General features: G+C 41.1%; 2 protein-coding genes across 3 annotated transcripts; both read right to left on the reverse strand.

The window, feature by feature from the left end:
* Positions 1-32: 32 nt before the first annotated feature.
* Positions 33-13,554, reverse strand: LOC137129019 (protocadherin Fat 4). Of its 2 annotated transcripts, XM_067507798.1 has the most exons (16): positions 12,651-12,881; positions 12,250-12,490; positions 11,736-12,077; positions 9,603-10,516; positions 9,332-9,506; positions 9,041-9,221; positions 8,649-8,899; positions 4,234-8,559; positions 4,050-4,151; positions 3,575-3,876; positions 3,338-3,423; positions 3,071-3,250; positions 2,801-2,928; positions 2,167-2,384; positions 1,821-2,079; positions 33-1,665 (listed from the first exon to the last, which is right to left on the reverse strand). In XM_067507798.1, exons 1-16 carry the CDS (start codon positions 12,702-12,704, stop codon positions 257-259), a joined length of 9,168 nt encoding a protein of 3,055 aa, XP_067363899.1. In that variant the 5' UTR covers positions 12,705-12,881; the 3' UTR covers positions 33-256. The 2 variants fall into 2 exon arrangements, with proteins under 2 accessions (XP_067363899.1, XP_067363900.1); XM_067507799.1 differs by lacking the exons at positions 33-1,665; positions 1,821-2,079; positions 2,167-2,384 and adding an exon at positions 2,436-2,523 and having other exon boundaries at positions 12,651-13,554.
* Positions 13,555-14,782: 1,228 nt separating this feature from the next.
* On the reverse strand, positions 14,783-17,578 carry hmgb1b (high mobility group box 1b). Its single transcript, XM_067507801.1, has 5 exons — positions 17,307-17,578; positions 15,992-16,147; positions 15,746-15,891; positions 15,445-15,619; positions 14,783-15,344 (listed from the first exon to the last, which is right to left on the reverse strand). The coding sequence occupies exons 2-5, from the start codon at positions 16,136-16,138 to the stop codon at positions 15,213-15,215; spliced, it is 600 nt and encodes a 199-aa protein (XP_067363902.1). The 5' UTR covers positions 16,139-16,147; positions 17,307-17,578; the 3' UTR covers positions 14,783-15,212.
* Between the last annotated feature and the right edge of the window lie 549 nt (positions 17,579-18,127).

Genomic DNA, 18,127 nt, shown 5'->3' on the forward strand with positions numbered 1-18,127 from the left:
TATGTGTAAGATAACTACTCTATAGCTGCTTATAAGATTTGAAAAAACCTTTTAATCAGATACATTTACAGACAGGTTTATTTACAAACATATTTCACTTTTTTTTAACCTCAGTCCAAACTAAAGCTGTCCATTTTTTCATATCAATAATTTACAGTATAATGTAGTTTTTCTATAAATATTTAAAATAAAGTTCAAGTTACAGACAAATAATGTAAAGATTTTTGTATAACACACCTATACTGTATAATGGTCATTAAATAATTTCTTCTATGTCGCTTTGCATATCATAGCTATGACTGGGTTCCATGGGTAGACAAGCAATGTCCTCAAATACGGGAGCGTAGCTGCTAAAAGGCAGGTGCATATTCAACAGTCTCTCCCACTGTGCAAAAACACCAGAGAATGTGCTTTCAGCTTTATACTGAGCTGCATCAGAGTTAAAGTTGTGTTCGAATAACGTGTTATTGGTGGGCAAATTGTCTTTTTGTGTGAAGCTGCACGCTGACAAAGACAACTGGTCATGTAGATGTTCTCTGGTCATTGAAAACTGTCTGTACTCAGATTCGGAGCAGGTGAATGTGCTGTCTGTTTCACTGTCAGAGGAGGCGTAGATCATTGTGGTAGATTTGTGATTTCCCTCAGACCTCAAGGATGCTTGATGTGGCTTTGCTTGCTCTGGAGGAGTGTTTAGTTTACCGATTTCTTCAAAAGTGAGGCACTGCACATGTTCCAGGAGCTCTGGTTGTAGGAACGTCTTTGTGTAACACGGAGGTGTGTGCTGGAACTGGTCTGCACCAACCTCAGGCAACACTTGCGTGTTTAGAAAAGCCACATTCTGTGGCTTTGCAGGACTTTTTGGCATCTCTTTGCTGGAGCGTTCAATATGAAATCCAGCTAACAGCATCTTCAGGTTTTCCCATTGTTTCGAATAGTCTCTCCCGCACTTGGTGCTGTAATAAAGCTTGTGCCAGTCAAGCTTGGGTGAGGCAGTTTCTGAATGAAATGCACTAGATATGCTGCCAATTTCACAATACTCCAATTCACTGTTTTGCACCAGCTGGACACTTGCCAGATTGGCATTGGAGTAAAACTCACTCTGACTCTGCTCATCAGCACCTACTGGGTCACATTTATCCATTTCTGCAGGTGCAATATTTGTGAGGGATCTGATGTTGTCAAAACAGAAAGTGACATTGTCTGTCCCTTGATCTTTTTTCTCTGGCAAGCTGTCGCTCTGACACTTTGCAGCCTGCTGCCTCACTCTGAAAAGAATTACAAATATAATGAGCAGGATGGAGATAAGAGGAAGAATTACAGCGATGAGCCACTGAGGCAGGCTGCCCTGTTCTTCATAGCAATGATCCCTGCCCTCTGCTGTAGACATGCAGATATCACAGATGTAGTTGGAGACATTATGTAAACAGATGCAGGAATGATTCTGCACAGCAGCTCGACATCTCCACCGATTTTGACAGTGTGCAGACAGACAATCCTTCTGGGCAGAGTCCTCCTCAGAGCAGGGCGAAGGGAGACAGACCCTCGGAGAACTGCAGCTGGACTGGACGAGAGTGGAGCTCGGCCTGACGTCCACCATCACACTGTGTTGGCTGACGAGCAGAGTGTAACTGGTCACACTGAAGTGCTGCACACATCCACTGAACCCTGTCATAAAAAAAGCACCATGTTAAACCATGTTTTCAAGACTTATGCATTCAAAACACCAAAGCCATGTTTTTATTGTAATGATATTACAATATTACATATTACAATTCCCAAAAAACATTTAAGTCCTCATCAGTAATTTGTTCACATCCCACCTAAGTGTTGGAGGTTGGAATCGCTTGTCACAGCTGCACCAAGTATGATCTTTTCCACTGTAACAGGAGTGAGGTCCATATTTTGTCCAGTTATGTTCAAGACTGGTTTTCCATCCAGGTGGAGAAAAGTGTTCTGTCCTTTGCTGAACATTGACAGGAGATGCCAGAGTCCGTCAGTCACTGGAGAGTCCACAGTAAACTCTGACACCACTCCTGTCAGTGTGTCTTCAGAGATGTACACCAGCTTTCTGTCTTCCATCTGAATCAGACAGGAAAAGAAAATAAATCCACACTTACAAACATGCATACGAGATGAGTAATTATTATAAAAGCATTCCATACGTACCTTAAGTAGGAAATATCCTGCCTGTCTGAGAACAAACATTAACACTCCATCCTCTTTGGTCTTGAACTTGATGTTAATCACTGTTTGGTCTCTGTTGTTTCCTTCTTTCCCATCATTCAACAAGTGTTTCAGCAGGTGGTCTCTCCTCAGTCTTTCCTTGATGACATACTCAATGTAGTCATTGTCATTAAACCGGAAGACAAGCTCCTCTGATATTTCTTTTAAAAAAATGGAGTAGAGCAGATCACTACCTCGTTGTTATAACACAACTAATTAAAAAAATAATTTAAAAAAGATAAATATATGCAGTACTGTGCAATAGTCTGTGGCATCAATGAGGCATCTGTTTCCAAAATCCTGCAGCGTCACACATCAAACATACACAAACATAAATAACTCATCTTCAGTAACAAAAAGAACAAGAAGTTCTAGGCCCCACAGAGCCATGATCTCTGCATCATGGATTCTGTTTTTAAATGAAGATACAGAAGCAGTGTGGCAGTGCTTCTGTATCTTTGCCTAGCTACTAGAAACCACCTACCTGCCTAGAATCTACAAATTCTGTGCAGCTTCACTGGTGCCTAAAACTTTTGCACAGTATTAAATATATAGTGTGTATTAGTATTATTTTTACCTTTTTCACAGTTGCTTCCAGTAAAATGGCCTTTGCACTCACAAAGATGGTTGGACCAAAGGTCATGACACACACCACCATTCTTGCATGGGTTGCTGTGACATGGTGACTCTGCTGCTCGAGGACACCTAACATAGCAAAAAGTTAAGACTAACTGCTGACACTTACGCATAGAGATACACCCTCTATTGAATACACAGGTTGGTAAATTAATTTTAAAGGACTGACCTAGATTATCTACTGTACATGTTTACAATTTAATAAATGTACCTGTCAAGAATATTATATGTTGCAAGGGCCATTGAATGTCTCAGCAGGATTCCATTAATGTAAAGGTTTCGAATACATCCAACAAAGTCATGGGTTTGTATTTGAGCAGGATGCAGAAAAATCTGTTCCATTGTCCTCAGTCCTCCAAATGTCATGTTGCTGTTACCAACATCTAGTGTCCTGATTGGAAACAGAAATATGTTGACACAAGGCTAAAATGAGCAAATGCACATAATTGTAATGTAGTAATTAGTATTTGGCTGCTACCTGTCTGAGTTGTCACCATCACTCTGTGAAAAACAAAATCCATTGTTGCCAACATCTGCGCAGTTGTCTACATGTAAAGAAGCCATCTGATAAATGCAAACAGCACTTTGTCAGTCCGTTCAGATTCAGTCCTCTACTTAAAATAGTGTGTGTGTGTGTGTGTGTGTGTGTGTGTGTGTGTGTGTGTGTGTGTGTGTGTGTGTGTGTGTGTGTGTGTGTGTGCTGACACAAACTCACATGGCCAATCCTCCTCACAGTGATGCTGTGAAAATGTCCGTCTGCCACTTGCTTGTTTGTCTGAAGCCTAACAGGTCCTGAGCCCAGGTCATAAGTCAGATGAATGACCCCATCCAGTATCTCCAATGCAAAGAAGTCCCTGCTGGATAATTCTCCAGGGTTGTAGAGGAGGAGAGAATTACTCTGCACTGTTGCAAACTCCAGAGAGATTAAATTTGTCCTGCGGTCTAAAGGAGGCAACTCCATGAAGGACAGCTCCTCAAATCCATAGCTGTGCTCCTCACAGTAGACTCCACTGACACCTAAAGAAAGAAAGAATATTTTGATATGTTTACAACCTATCAAAGCCATAAACTAACTCCCTACTTTGGTTTAGCGTTATAATTATGGACAGGGGCTGGTTGTTTCACTCTTCCCATCCATCTTTCTGCAAATAAAGCACATAAACTGTCAGACGATTTGTTTTTATTCTTACCAAATGGACAGTAACAGGAGAATCCTGTGTGTGAATTGATGCAGCTGCCCCGATCGCAAGGGGCTGATCTACAGTGGTCTATGAACTGCTCGCACATTTTTCCTGAGGAAGAAACATAAAAGTCGAGATGTTATCGAGATTCTAGCTCTATTTACATAGAATTTTTTAGTATACCAAAGTCTACCTTCAAATCCAGGCGCACATTGACATTCAAATCCATCCTGTGTGGGAATACAAGTTCCTCCATTTTGGCACTTTATCTTCAGGCATTCATCCACATCCGGAGAGCAGACAGGGCCGTGGAAACCACTCTGACATTGACAGTAGAAGCTTCCTGCAGTATTCACACATGTGCCTTGATTCTCACAGGGATTCACCTCACACTCATTAATTTCATCTTCACAGAGTGTCCCAGTAAACCCGACAGGACAGGTACAGTTCAAAACCTCTTTTTGTGGCGACACAAAAATGACTGCCAAGCTTTCCAGGACAGCAACGTCCTGGCTAATGTAGATATTTTTGTTGCACATTGCCCCATTCTGGCAAGGACTGGTGAGACAAGGATTAGTGGTGATATGAGAAATTGTGACATTGCTCTGAGCCTCCAGGAGTTTCTTATGTCCAGCGGAGATTCCACTGGCTACCTCCCTGCTAAGATACTGACCATGGTAATTTTTAACTGCAGCCAGCAGAAGAATTTCACGGCCAATGTGTTTGATTCCAAACACATGAGTCTTAGAGGCCTGTAGGTTAAAAAGACTGTCCAGAGCTTTTACAAATTTCAGATACTTATAAGACAAGAACTCTTCCATTGAGGATGATGACACATAGAATAATATGCAGTTGTCTATAGAAGCATTTGTAAAGCCTTTGTAGTTTATGTAGATGCTATTGTTGACAGGGAAGTGAAGCTGGTCAGTTGCCTCAATAGTTATGTTGAATGTAGCCTCACCTTGAAAAGGAGAAGACCACAACACACATGTGCCATTCGGTATCATGAACATATTCGTTGGCCCACTTTTGATGGTGCAAGTGAATGTATCAGACGCATCGGGATCCTCGGGATGGACGTTACCGATCATGCCTCCTTGGAAAGAACTGCCAAAATATTTCACCTCGATGAAGATGTTTCTGGGGAGCGAAGGGTTATCGTTTTCGTCCATAATACTGACGTGGAAGATTGTTGTGGATGACAGTGCAGGCGTTCCTGCATCCCCAACAGCCACCAGGATATGATATGAAGAGATTTGCTCTCGATCAATGGGCCTTGTGGTGACTAAACCTCCATCAGGCGTTAGTGAAAAGGGGATCTCTGCTGAAGGATTCACCAGCCAGTAAGTTAAAGGTCCCTGGTTTAAAGGCAAATCGGAATCGGAGGCATTCAGTTGGGCTACTGTGGTGCCTTGAGGCTGATTTTCTTTCACCCAAATCTCAGTAAATGTGAGTTTGGGAGCATTGTCATTAACATCACCAATAGTCACAATGACATTAGCTGTCCCTGTGGAGGGTGGAGAGCCATTATCAGTGGCTGTGACAGTGAGATTATAAACTGGCCAGAGTTCCCTATCAAGGGAAGAGTTTACTGAAATTACACCAGTGGGTGAGTCTACAGTAAAAGAAAAATTTGTGTTTCCACTTTCTATGCTGAAGAAGAAACGATTCCATTCGAAGATGGCATCCTCATCCAGAGCGCTCACAGTTATCACAGATGTTCCTACCGGACTGTCTTCTGTCACATTCGCCATATAAAGTGCAGAGGTGAACATGGGTGCATCATTTGTGTCAATCACACTGATGCGGACTAAGGCTTCGTCTACATCCCTGCCAGTAATAACACCAGAGTTCTTTGCCAGAACTTTTAAATCTATATTATTGTTGCCTTGTTTTCTCAAACTACTAGTTGTGTATATTTCTCCAGAATCTGTCTCAACATCAAAGCCCATGTATTCGTTCTGGCCAAACATCAGATAAAAAACCTGACCGCCAGAGCCTTGGTCATAATCTATAGCTGTAACTTTTCCTATCGCAGTTCCAATAGGCACATTTTTGAATACTGGGAAGTTGAATTCTTTTTTTCTAAATGCAGGTGTAAACTCATTGATGTCTGAGATTTGGATGACAATATGTGCCAAACTAAAAGTATGACTGCCAGTGTTTGAGGCTTTGATTGTTATATCAAAAATCTGCTCTTGCTCATAGTCAAAGATGTCCAAAGTGGTGATGGTACCATTTCTTGAGTCAACTGTAAATTTATCCACATGGCCAGCAATTAGAGAGTAGAATATTTGTGCATTTATGCCTGAATCGGCATCTGTGGCCTTCACATTTAGGACATTTGTTCCAATTTCTGAGTTTTCAGGCACTGAAGCAAGGTACTCTGAAGACGAAAAGACTGGTGGATTGTCATTCACATCCATAACCACCACTGTAACATTTAACATGCCAGTTTTAGACACCCAGCCACCATCTACAGCTTTGATTTGAAGGTGATAAACACCTTCTTTTTCAAAGTCAAGCTCTATGATCAGTGTTAGCAGCCCTGAGGACTCTCCTACAGAGAACGGTAAATATTGATTTTCCGTGATAATGTAGTACATGATGGCACCATTGGAACCATAATCCCTATCTTCTGCTTGAATTTTTCCAATTACTGATCCTACTGGCAAATCCTCAGGGACAGAGAAAGTGACATCTGATTCTACAAAGGATGGAGGAAACTGATTCCTACCAGTAATTTCAAAAGTGATTTCAGTGTGCGTTGATAAAGGTGGAGTGCCCTGATCTTTTGCCACAATAATTAAAGTGACCAACAAATTTACACTCTCCGCCAAAGTTTGATTTAATGTTATTTTGCCAGTGTCAGATTGGATCCAAAAGAGGTCAGATGCATTACCTCCAGTTATGACATACTCAACATTAGCACTGCTATTACTGACATCTAAATCTACTGCTGTAAGTCGGACCACCTCGGTTCCCACGGCCATGTGATACGGGATCACAATCAGAGGCTGTACAGGCAGAAACACTGGAGCATAGTTGTTATATGGTACTAACTTTACAGTGACAGTGGTATTACTGTACAGTGGAGTACTGCCGCAATCAAAAGCAAAGACTGTAAATTGGTAGATTTCAAAAGGATAATTATATAAGCTCATTAGCTGCTTTGTATAGATTTCACCAGTGGAAGAATTCACCCAAAATTCCTCATGTGAAGGTTCAATAAAATACAAAATCTCACTGTTTTGCCCAACATCTGCATCTGTAGCAAGAACCTGCATCACATAAACAACTGTGTCTTTAGTTTCAGAGAGCACAACTGTGTCAAAATGATCAGAAAATATTGGTCTGTTATCATTAATGTCTGTAATAATTATAGTTACATCTGTGCTTATGCTCCAAGCAGAATCATTTGCACTTACTTTTAAGGTATAATGATCTTGTATCTCCCTGTCCAGAAGCCTTTTAACAGTAATGTCACCAGACGTGAAGTCAATACTAAAAGGTACATCAGCTTGGCCAATTATGGAAAAATTAATAATTGCATTGACACCAGTGTCATCATCATTTGATGAGATGTGTATAACCGAGTGTCCAACAGGGGCATCTTCAGGTAGCCGTGTGAGGAAAATCTGTGAAAATCGAGGCGCATTGTCGTTTCTGTCCAAAACGAGAATTATAACAGTTGCTTTGGTTTTATGAATTGGGTTGTCCAGCTCTGCAGCTTCAACGGTTAAACTATATTCCGAGATATTTTCCCTGTCTAAACTTGCAGTTGTGCTCAAATACCCATTTTCATGATCAATTGTGAAAAAGTTATCAGTGTTTCCCTCTGTTATGTTATACCGCAATGTGCCATAACTGTCAGAATCTGCATCAATAGCAAGAACATCACAAACCCAGGATGGAGGAGAATTCTCAAGAACTTCACACCTGTAGTCAGCTTGCATGAACTGTGGAAAGTTATCGTTTATGTCACTAATGTTTAGGTGAATTTCTGTAAATGATGAGAAAGGAGGTGAGCCAGAGTCTCTGGCCTCTATCAGCAAAGTAAACTCCTTTTTGTTCTCATGATCCAGAGGATTCTCCACTGTAAGCTCACCACTTGACTGCTCCAAATGAAATGTGTCCTCAAAGTTTCCAGAAGCTAAATAAAAGGAAACAGGTTCAGCTCTGAAGCTCAACGCAGAGGCCACAGCTACTAATGTTCCCACTGGCTCATCCTCAGGCAGGGTGTGATTCAAAACATCCACGTTCATTTCTGGAAATTCTGAAATATTCTGAAACCTCACACTGATGGTGGCGATGTCAAATTTAGGATTTTCTCCAGCATCCTCTACATGTACGTTAACAACAATATCCTCCATTCTCCGGGTTGCACTCGAAGTGAACACGGTGCCGCTATAGGGGTCGATAACAAACAGATCTGAACTTTGTCCGTAAAGCAAATAACGTAGCTCTGCGTTCATTTCGGTGTCTCCATCTGTTGCTCTCACTGCACAAACAACCAAGCCTGTAGGAATGAAACACAAACAATAGAAAAATGCTCTCAATCCTGTTGAGAAATGTTACTCAGGATGACATGGAACTAGACTCTCTCACCTGGAGTCATTTCGTCAGGCACATAAGCCACATAGGGGCTGTTCAAAAACTGGGGCCAGTGGTCATTAATATCGCCAATGAGTACAGTAACAAGCACTGAGCTTGACAGAGGCTGCGTAGGATGTTTATCACTTCCAACTACTGTCAACCTATAAACAGCTACAGTCTCTCTGTCCAGGGCATTGGTCGTAAACAGCTCTCCAGATGTTTCCTCAATAGCAAAAGGTACATCAGGGTTCTCCATAAAATACCTGAAAGAAAAAAATTGGTTATTACTTTATTGCAATAGAAGATAAGTAAAGATACTTTACAATCCCCTTCTAGGGTCTAATATATCGACAGTGACAAAATATAATTCCTCAAAGCATCTGTCAAATCTGATGTGGCGCTACCTTATTTCCCCATTGACACCTTCATCAATGTCAGATGCAGTTATCATGGCAAATACAGTGCCTGTGGGACTGTCCTCAGAGACTATAGTGTTGTAGAAGTCCTCAGTAAACTCGGGATGGTTATCATTGATGTCATCCACCATGATGTGTACAGTGAGTGTACCTGTCAGAGGTGGCAATCCTGCAAATGACATTTATTATTAATCAAGTTTCGCTTAATTCTGTGCATCGAATATTAACAAATTTTATACCTGTATTATTAACCTGTAGTTAAATTTAGAGCTACATTACCTGAATCAACAGCAGTGATGGTGATGATGAACAGAGATTCTTTCTCCCTGTCTAGGCTGTGTAAAATTTTAAAAGTGCCATTGGGAGTGATGGAGAACAAACCATCACCATTTCCTTTTTTTATGGAATAAGTTAATTGGCTATTGGCCCCTAAATCTTCATCCAAAGCTGAGACCTGGTCAGAAAGTCACGAAATAATTAACAAGTTAACATCAAAACTTTGCATTTTCAACATTCAGAGACCTCTTAAAGTAGTAAGTCTCAGTAGTACCTGGTGTGTTAGGCGAGATGGATCCTCCTCATTCTCCATGACATGTATGATCAGTGCTTGTGGAGAAAAAAGAGGTGTGCAGTCATTGATATCCAACACAGTGACATTAACGGCAGCAGTAGTAGATCTCGGAACGCTCCCACGATCTACAGCTGTTACGATTAAAGTGTAGTTCGACTGCTTCTCTCTGTCCAGTTGCTCCATCACTGTGACAATACCTCGAACCACGTCCACCGCAAATGGACCCACCTGTGACAACATGTACCTTATTTGCCCATTTGTCCCGATGTCCAGATCATGAGCCTGAAGCTGAAACACGCTTGTCCCTCTGGGGGTATCCTCCCCAACAGTGAAGCTGTAGGTGCTTTGTGAGAACTCAGGGTCATGATCATTTACGTCCTCGATGTGCACGGTGAGATTCATAGCAGTTGTCATCCTGGGTGAGCCTCTGTCAGTGGCTGTAACTGAAATAGTCAGGGTATCTGCTTCTTCTCTGTCTAATTCCTCCTCCAGGTATATTTTTCCACTTGTTTCTCCAATGCTGAATAGGCCACCAGATGTGTTCTTTAAGTAATATAGAACCTCCCCATTGGATCCAGCGTCTTCATCCTCAGCTTGTACAGTCATTACAACAGAGTGAGGTGCAGTGTCCTCTGGTAAACTTACACACTTGGCTGACACAAACAACGGGGCATTGTCATTGACATCATTAACCACCACAGTAATGTGTGCTGTGCTGCTGAGCTGTAAAGACACAGGCAGGACACAGTCATTGGCAGTTACAGTCAGATTGTAGGAGGATTGTCTCTCTCTGTCTAACTCTGCGTTCAGACACAAACGTCCAGCTTGGTCAATGAAGAACACACTGTCTTCATTTCCTCTGTCCACTTCCAGCTTCAAGTCTCCATTGTCACCTTGCCGTCAGGAAGAAAATAATACACAACCTTTTCACAAATGATAGATTTTTCTTCTCATAATCGGCAACCAAAATGTTACCTTCTTACTAGTGTCCTTGGTAATGTCATGTAATATTGTGTGTGTGTGTGTGTGTGTGTGTGTGTGTGTGTGTGTGGGATTTTCATGATTGTTTGCATTCTCACACAGACCACCATGCAAAATTAATATTCATTAAAATCTGCTATTTAATCATGACATTATGACAGATATCAGCAGTTTATAACTAACATTCTTTTTAATATAGTATGTATTTGTGAATTTGCAGCTTCCTATGAGACCATGTGCTGGTGTATTACTTGCCATATTTTAATATGAAAATAGTATGTTTGCCAAGTTTCATGTGATTGACATTTTTTAAGATATTCATAAATGTATGCCTCCTCTTACAGACTGCCATTCATAAAATTCATAACTCATAAAACATAACACCTGCCAGCATGAAAAGTAACAGCACTGGTCACAACACTCATTATGCCTTTTCACGCTTGTTACTTACAGTTTCATTTAAACAGTCATGCAACCTTTTGTTCACTTTGGACGTGAACAGACTGAGCGTGCCAAACAAAGCCCAATCCAATTAGTGCGCCGACATTTTTAATTGCTACGATAAAGTGAAAAATGTGGGTGAAGATGTGAAGTGAAGCAGTCTTATTAGCTTTGGGTGAACTGTGGATTTGACCGTCATTAACTGCACAGACCTATAAATCTCTCGCTGAAGGAGAAGGGCCAATGTGAAAAAGAGTAGTGTAATCCAAACATTTTGTGCAGAATTTAAAGCTTCTCTTTCCAAAAAAGATTTTAACAGCTTATTTTAACATTTCTGCCTAATTTTTCAAATTCTAATTCAAAGTATGTGATAATAATTATACAAAGTGTGTTTTGATAAATTCTCTCAATGCATTTTACAACAGTGCATCTAAAACATTCAAAACTGCATTAGAAGAAAGATTAAACAGCCTTTCACACGAGGAACTACTGTTCCTCAGTTTTGGCCACTGGAGGGAGTAGTTCCCCAACATGCTTTGTTGGGGAAACTCACATGAATACTGAAAAGCTAAACAGCTTAATGACCCACCAGCTACTTGTATAAGGATTTCAGCACCACAGAGGGTATGAAATGTAACATCAGCTGGTTAATGATGAGGGTTGGATTCCAGTTAAAATTTGTCTACTCACCATCATCTTTATCTGACACATTCACAGACAGGAAGCAAGTGCCAACCTGTGCATCTTCAAGCAAATGCGCATAAAAAACATGCCGACTGAATACAGGGGGGTTGTCGTTCACATCCAGCACATTGAAGTACACCCTGACACTCGATACTTGTGAATCCCCCTGCTGCACGGCCACAGTGAGAATGTAGAATCTTTGTGCTTCAAAATCCAGGCTGCGGGATAACAGAAACTCCCCTGAGAGGGGGCTGAGGAGGAATATGTTCTCTCCCTCATCCTCCTGCACTGAATATGTGATAGGCGTGAGACTCCTAAAGGCTGTCTCCACCTTCCCCACGACTGTTCCTGTCAACACATTGGATAAAGCATCGTTACTGTGTGATCCGCAGACTGGGGGGTAAAGTGAAAACATGTGGCAACATTATCGAAAGCAGAATAACTTTAGGTGTGTTAAATACTAACAAAATGAGGATAGTATAGATGTGAAATCACAGGTCTTGCTGGACAGATAACTAACCTGGTTGTGTGTCTTCTTTCACTTCAAATGAATACACAGTTTTGGAGAAAGCCATCTGTGTGCGCCATCTGTTATGAGACTGTATGCTTACTGTGCCATGCTTGGGCACAGCATCAATAGATGTATAATACCAGGAAGGAAGCGTCTGCTGCCCTAAGGCAATATCTGCAAACTGCCTCTGACTGCTCACATTCCCTGCATTTCCGGATGAGACGTCAGCAGAGGATGAAAGATTAAACAGCTGAGGAACCACAGAAAAACAAAAGATATGGCTTAGTTACATATTGGAGTAAATACAGGCAACTTTTGAAGCATTTAAATGCAGCGTAGCTTCTCAAATGTCATTAAAGATTGCAGATTTTACAGTGATTGTAAGCAGATGGTCCAACAGACCAACTTACCAGACAATGAAACGCAATAATTTTGTATTTTCTCCAGAGTCCAACAGGGTCCATTATAAAGTTTAGTTTCTAAATTCTCTGCTCATGGTGGAAAAATCATGTAAGACAATAAAATCCTAAGAAAAAAACTAAACCAATTAAAAAGTGAAGTGCTGGAAAGTGCACAGCGTTCCCTCCACACAACAGCAACAAATGAAAAACTTTTAAAAGCTGTCTCCATAGTGATTACCCAGTCTCTTCAGCTTGTAAGCCTGAATGACACGCCTCTTTGACACCACTCCATGCAAATCCAGCAGTGGCAAAAAAGGCTCATTTGGGACTGCAAAGGGCAATGGATTAAACGTTTCTACGTACATGTATAGCATTTCCAAAGAATCTACAGTGCATCATCTTTTAATTTATTACTTCATGTCCTCACTTTCTCTAAAAGAAAGTGAACCTTTATTCTAAGAAATAAACACATAAAAGACAGAAGTAAGTCAGTCTGCTTTATATTCTCACCCTGGGTTTTACTTTGGAGGTTGTTCAATGTGGAGATGAAATGGACTATTTGAGGAGTAAGGTAGCCCAGAGGGAGCCTTTGTTGCTTGGTGTCAGACAGGGGAGTCATTCAATATGTGAAAGGAGAGAAAAGGAAAAAAAAAAACATCTGCGGGTGTAAATCACAGGTTTGAAAAGCGAGCTGGCATGACACCGTAGCACAGGATGTTCAAAGAGAATTTAGATAAACAGATTTGTTCGGGCTCAGGAGCAAGTTTAGGAAATCAGTGTGTTTATGCCAAGATAACAACAAATGATTGAATTAAATTCTATTTTATTTGCTTATGTGGATGGTTTATTGAAATATACTATAGCGTATAACTAGTGAACAGGACCAGGTTCAATGTTAACTTCTTACCAGTTAACATTGAACCTCTAATGTTAACTACATGCAGGAACATTTAGGATGAAAGCCTGTTTTTGTGTGAGTCCCTCTGAAAAGAGACCACTGTGACTTCATTCATATTTACAAAGTCTTTTGAGAGGAGGACAGTTCATTGTGTGGCACAGGGTGATTAAATGGACATGTGAACCTCCTTTAAATGACTGCGAGGCCCCTGTGACTGTGAGTGAGTCTCCAGTTACAGGCACAGGGAAATCTATCCCAGCAAGTGCCCCTGCTTGGACCCACTGGGGAACTGCAAACACTGAACACAAAAAGCACTTTTCTCTGGACACTTAGCTGACTAATACAGACAAGCACGTATTTCAGATTCTATATGGCTGTGTGCTTGAGCATTATTTAGGCATAAACAATATGTACAATAAGGATGCAATAGGATGAAAAACAACTACAGGGTAGAAGTGTTAAACAGAATTTAGCCATAAACCAAAGATCTGTGTGTGTGTGCAATTACATTTAGGTACATTGTCATTAGGTCCTGATTTACTGTGGTTAAATCTACATGCAAGGTTTATTCATCTATTACTCATCAAGCATCAAGGACATTTTACAAAAAAGAATAACCCTTGAATTATAATATGAGCAGTTATCTAACAGACTCGTATTAGTCTCACCTTGTGCACGTGTACAGGGCAGAATAACTAATTATGGTCGAAACTTCTACAGCATGCAACATCACATTTTCTTCATCGTGGCTTCACCTCCTGGATTTAGATTGCTCAGCATAATATGGGATACAAACTGAGAAGTTACATCAATGGACTCACTTCCAGGCGGATGCAATAATCTTGCAGGGAAATAATTATCCAACTATAGATCAGTATCACAGGGCTAAGAAACTCTTCACAGCTCATTTTGCTTTCCAAAAGACTCATTTGATCTGGCTTGTGTTTGCCATTTTCCAGTTCTGATGACCAGACATTTCCCTCAGTCCAAGCATGTTTATCAAGGGGCAGTAAGTAAAAAACAAAGTGATACCATATGATCATTAAAAAAATAAAAAAATCTTTTTTCTAATTATTCTGAACATATAACGTTTGACAGCACAAATCAGAATAAAGCACCGTCTATTCTTGTTGCAGTTATCAGTGATCCTTAAACCCACAGAGCATTTGATTGATTTAGATGTGTACTCAATAAACTACATGTTCCCTATGTTGATTAAGTGTTCAAATAAGAAGACAAAAACTTCTTAAAAAAAAACAAAACAACCTTTATTGAAGACATTCTTCAATGTCAACAGCTGCATTTAATATTAATGTGGTATTCAAAGAATAAAAAGACATTGGGACAGCACATAAAAAAAATATTTTTCAAAATAAAGTAAAATACACTACCAACCCAGAAATCTCATTTTTGAGTTGTGACACCTAAAGACTAGTTATTTGTAGTCCTTCTAAATTGTTACAGAGTATGGCCAGGGTAAAGAACTACCACTAGAAAATCTCAAACTTAAGATATGTAGTGTTAACTTTACAAAAAAAGAAGAATAACACTGTACATCTTAAAAACATTAAATATACACATGTTCTTGTTCAATCTTAAGTTTCAAGATGGTGAATTGAGTATATTAGGGTTATATGGCATAAACAAAAGGTTGGGTCCCATCCCACTGCAATCTACTCATCGTCCTCATCCTGGTCATCCTCTTCCTCATCCTCTTCCTCCTCTTCATCCTCGTCCTCGTCATCATCTGCTGCAGCAGCTGATCCTGAATCCACTTTGCCCTTTGTGCGATAAGCGACAATGTCCTGTGGCGTACATGATAAACGTGTGAGTAAAGAAGCAATAAGACATGTTTGGCTAATAAACCAGAACATGTCCAGCTTCGGTGACATGAGGACTGCTTACCTTGTCATATTTCTCCTTCAACTTGGCAGCCTTCTTCTCATATGGCTGCTTATCCTCTGCAGATGAGCTGTTCCACATCTCTCCCAACTTCTTCGCCGTGTCCCCGATGGAGAGTCCAGGATGCTCCCCTTTTACCTTAGGGCGAAAATCTGCACAGAACAGGAAGAAGGCCGACCTGTGGTAGGGGAATAATGTGTTAGTGTGTGAACTATCATAATCCACTCAGCACCTACTGTTTGAAGGGAAAAAAAAACACTTGAAAAGGTGACTAAGTGGTGAGCAAGTGGATGACGGTACATACGGTGGTCTCTTGGGGGCATTTGGGTCCTTAAATCGCTTCTTCTTTTGGCCCTTGGCGGGAACGTAATTTTTCATCTCCCTCTCATAACGCACCTTGTCTTGTTTGGCCATATCTTCAAATTTGCCCTTTTCTTTTGGCGACATTGTCTTTGAGAGAACAAAAGCCGTATTTTAAACACTGCTCTGAAGAAAATACTGGGCATAGAATTAAAAACGTATTCGAGATTTAAACAGTAATTTATGTTACCTTCCATCGCTCTGAGCATTTCTTGGAGAATTCTGCAAAATTGACAGAGGCATCAGGATGTTTCTTCTTGTGCTCCTCTCGGCACGTTTGCACAAAATAGGCATATGAGGACATTTTGCCCCTCGGCTTCTTTGGATCCTTCACCATCTTGGATCTCTAAATGGACAGGAAAAAATGTTTTGAGTTAAACCTATCCACTCACGAAGGCTGTGGGAATAGCTAAATACCCCCCCCCCAAGTCAATTGTCTGCCTCTTGCTTTGTCAGTTCCATCTATTGTTTAAACTGGGTGGTGGGAGGAGGATGTCTGGGGTGACTGATGAACCATTGTATGTAGAGGCCAACATGATGCTGCTTTTTAATGAAGTTACACGCAGTTGCACCCTAATTTACTTGTGCTTTAAACTCAGCATCTATTCATAGTGATGTAGTGCAGTGCTGGTTAAACAAGAGCATTGTGTTAAGTTATTTTATCCAGCAGTCTCCCGTTGATACACAGTGCAGTCGGCTTGGTCCTTTGGATGAATACATTAGCATTCTATCGCCTTTGATTGTTCGCTAGCTGTTAGCCATCATGGCTCCGCTCTTGCTTTGTGTCCTCCTGCTTGTAGCCCTGTAGCTAGCGGCACGGATCTAGCATGCTAAAGTGCTCATGTCATGAAACGATCATTAAAATGGCTGATTACATTGCTAACAAAGCCCAGCGGGCTGTCCTCAACACACTCCCCACTTGATTCGCATTTTAACCGGCCTCATATCGCACAATGGATTTTCTGGACAATGCTCGTCATTGGGTTTAAACTTTGAATGAAAGTGGCGATGGTCTCAGAGAAAGATGCTCGCGCCTGCATCCCTGCAGCCGGGCTGCCTCAGCACCTGTCATCGGTCAACCTGCGTTCACCTTCTAGCCAGCGTTAGCTTGTTAGCTCTGATGATAGCAACACGGCCAATCAGCCACCACATCAGGCTAGCTTAGCAGGCGATTTCAGTTAGCTCGTCGCTGTTAGCCGGCAACACTCCAGCGGACGTTATGCTCAGGCGCTGCTTTGCCCTGACCATTGAGGGAGTGGTCACTGCACTCCACCTGGTTGTCATTTGTATTTACAGCCGCAGCTAATGACAGCGTTAACAGGGGCAACGGCGTTAAACACCAGCAGGAGCTTGACAATGTGTTAGCATCTTATTCAGCCCTGTCATGCAACTAAACGTGAACAACATCGATGTACACAGTGCAAAACACATCGCAGCCCACTGTTTCATTCATCACAGGCAGAGAGTAGCGGCTTTATGAACAAGTTAACATTTATGGCGCTTACCCCCACAAAGCTGTATGACGCCAGTTGTACGGTGGTGCGGGACAAACAATGGGAAGAAAAGCACCGTGTTTCGGCTGCGTGGATCCCTCAGTGTTTATCCTGTGTGTTGGGCTCCGTCTGTCTGACGTTGGCTACCGCCAACTCCTTCAACTATCTTATTGGACACCGGCGGTCTCAGTCCTGCCGGTGGTACGGTTGGTTGTCCGAAACGCAGCGGAGCGGTGGCGCTAAAGTTGAAAACCCAGGCATCGGCTGTATTTGTGGCCAGAGAAAGAAGCCAGAGGCAGAGACGGGCAGAACTGTCCGGTCAGATAACTGCGTAAAACAATTTATTCTAGTGAAAGTATAATACTACACCGCCATAGGATGTTAGTACTATTAACAGATCAGCAACAATTATTGATGATTGTTTTATTATTTAACACATTAAGCCTGTGTTATACTGTAACACAGTTGTAGCAGGTCAAAGTGAAGCTAAATTAATATTTTTGTCTTTTTTTTTTTTAGTTTTAATTATTTTTCACAGGTTAAACTCAAACCAGTGACACAAATTATAATGGCCATGTAGTGGGGGTAGACAAAGCCCGGAATTGTCTTATTCCTTGTGTCTTACTAAATAACATGAAGCATATTCAATCTAATAAAGATATGTTATGGCATGCAAAATATGTAGAACAGATATCCAAGTAACATTTTGCTAAAAGTGGATGTCATAAACTTATATTTAATTGAATTGAATCGAATCAAATTTTAAAACTTTAGGGATGAAATATGTGTTGAAACAAGTCAGTTTGAAAAAAGACACCATTTTCTCCTCTGAA

The sequence above is a fragment of the Channa argus genome, chromosome 6 (assembly GCF_033026475.1).
Source record: "Channa argus isolate prfri chromosome 6, Channa argus male v1.0, whole genome shotgun sequence".
Taxonomy (NCBI): Eukaryota; Metazoa; Chordata; class Actinopteri; order Anabantiformes; family Channidae; genus Channa; species Channa argus.

What these genes read in the sequence shown, in the direction of transcription:
- hmgb1b (XM_067507801.1), bottom strand. Translation starts at nt 16,138, where the DNA reads ATGGTGAAGGATCCAAAGAAGCCGAGGGGCAAAATGTCCTCATATGCC. An exon ending in AATGCTCAGAGCGATGGAAG is followed by an intron (nt 15,892 to 15,991) that starts GTAACATAAATT and finishes GTTCTCTCAAAG; the next exon opens with ACAATGTCGCCAAAAGAAAA. An exon ending in AATGCCCCCAAGAGACCACC is followed by an intron (nt 15,620 to 15,745) that starts GTATGTACCGTC and finishes CCCCTACCACAG; the next exon opens with GTCGGCCTTCTTCCTGTTCT.
- LOC137129019 (XM_067507798.1), bottom strand. Translation starts at nt 12,704, where the DNA reads ATGGACCCTGTTGGACTCTGGAGAAAATACAAAATTATTGCGTTTCAT. An exon ending in TTATTGCGTTTCATTGTCTG is followed by an intron (nt 12,491 to 12,650) that starts GTAAGTTGGTCT and finishes GTGGTTCCTCAG; the next exon opens with CTGTTTAATCTTTCATCCTC. An exon ending in CTCCTGTTACTGTCCATTTG is followed by an intron (nt 3,877 to 4,049) that starts GTAAGAATAAAA and finishes TTCTTTCTTTAG; the next exon opens with GTGTCAGTGGAGTCTACTGT.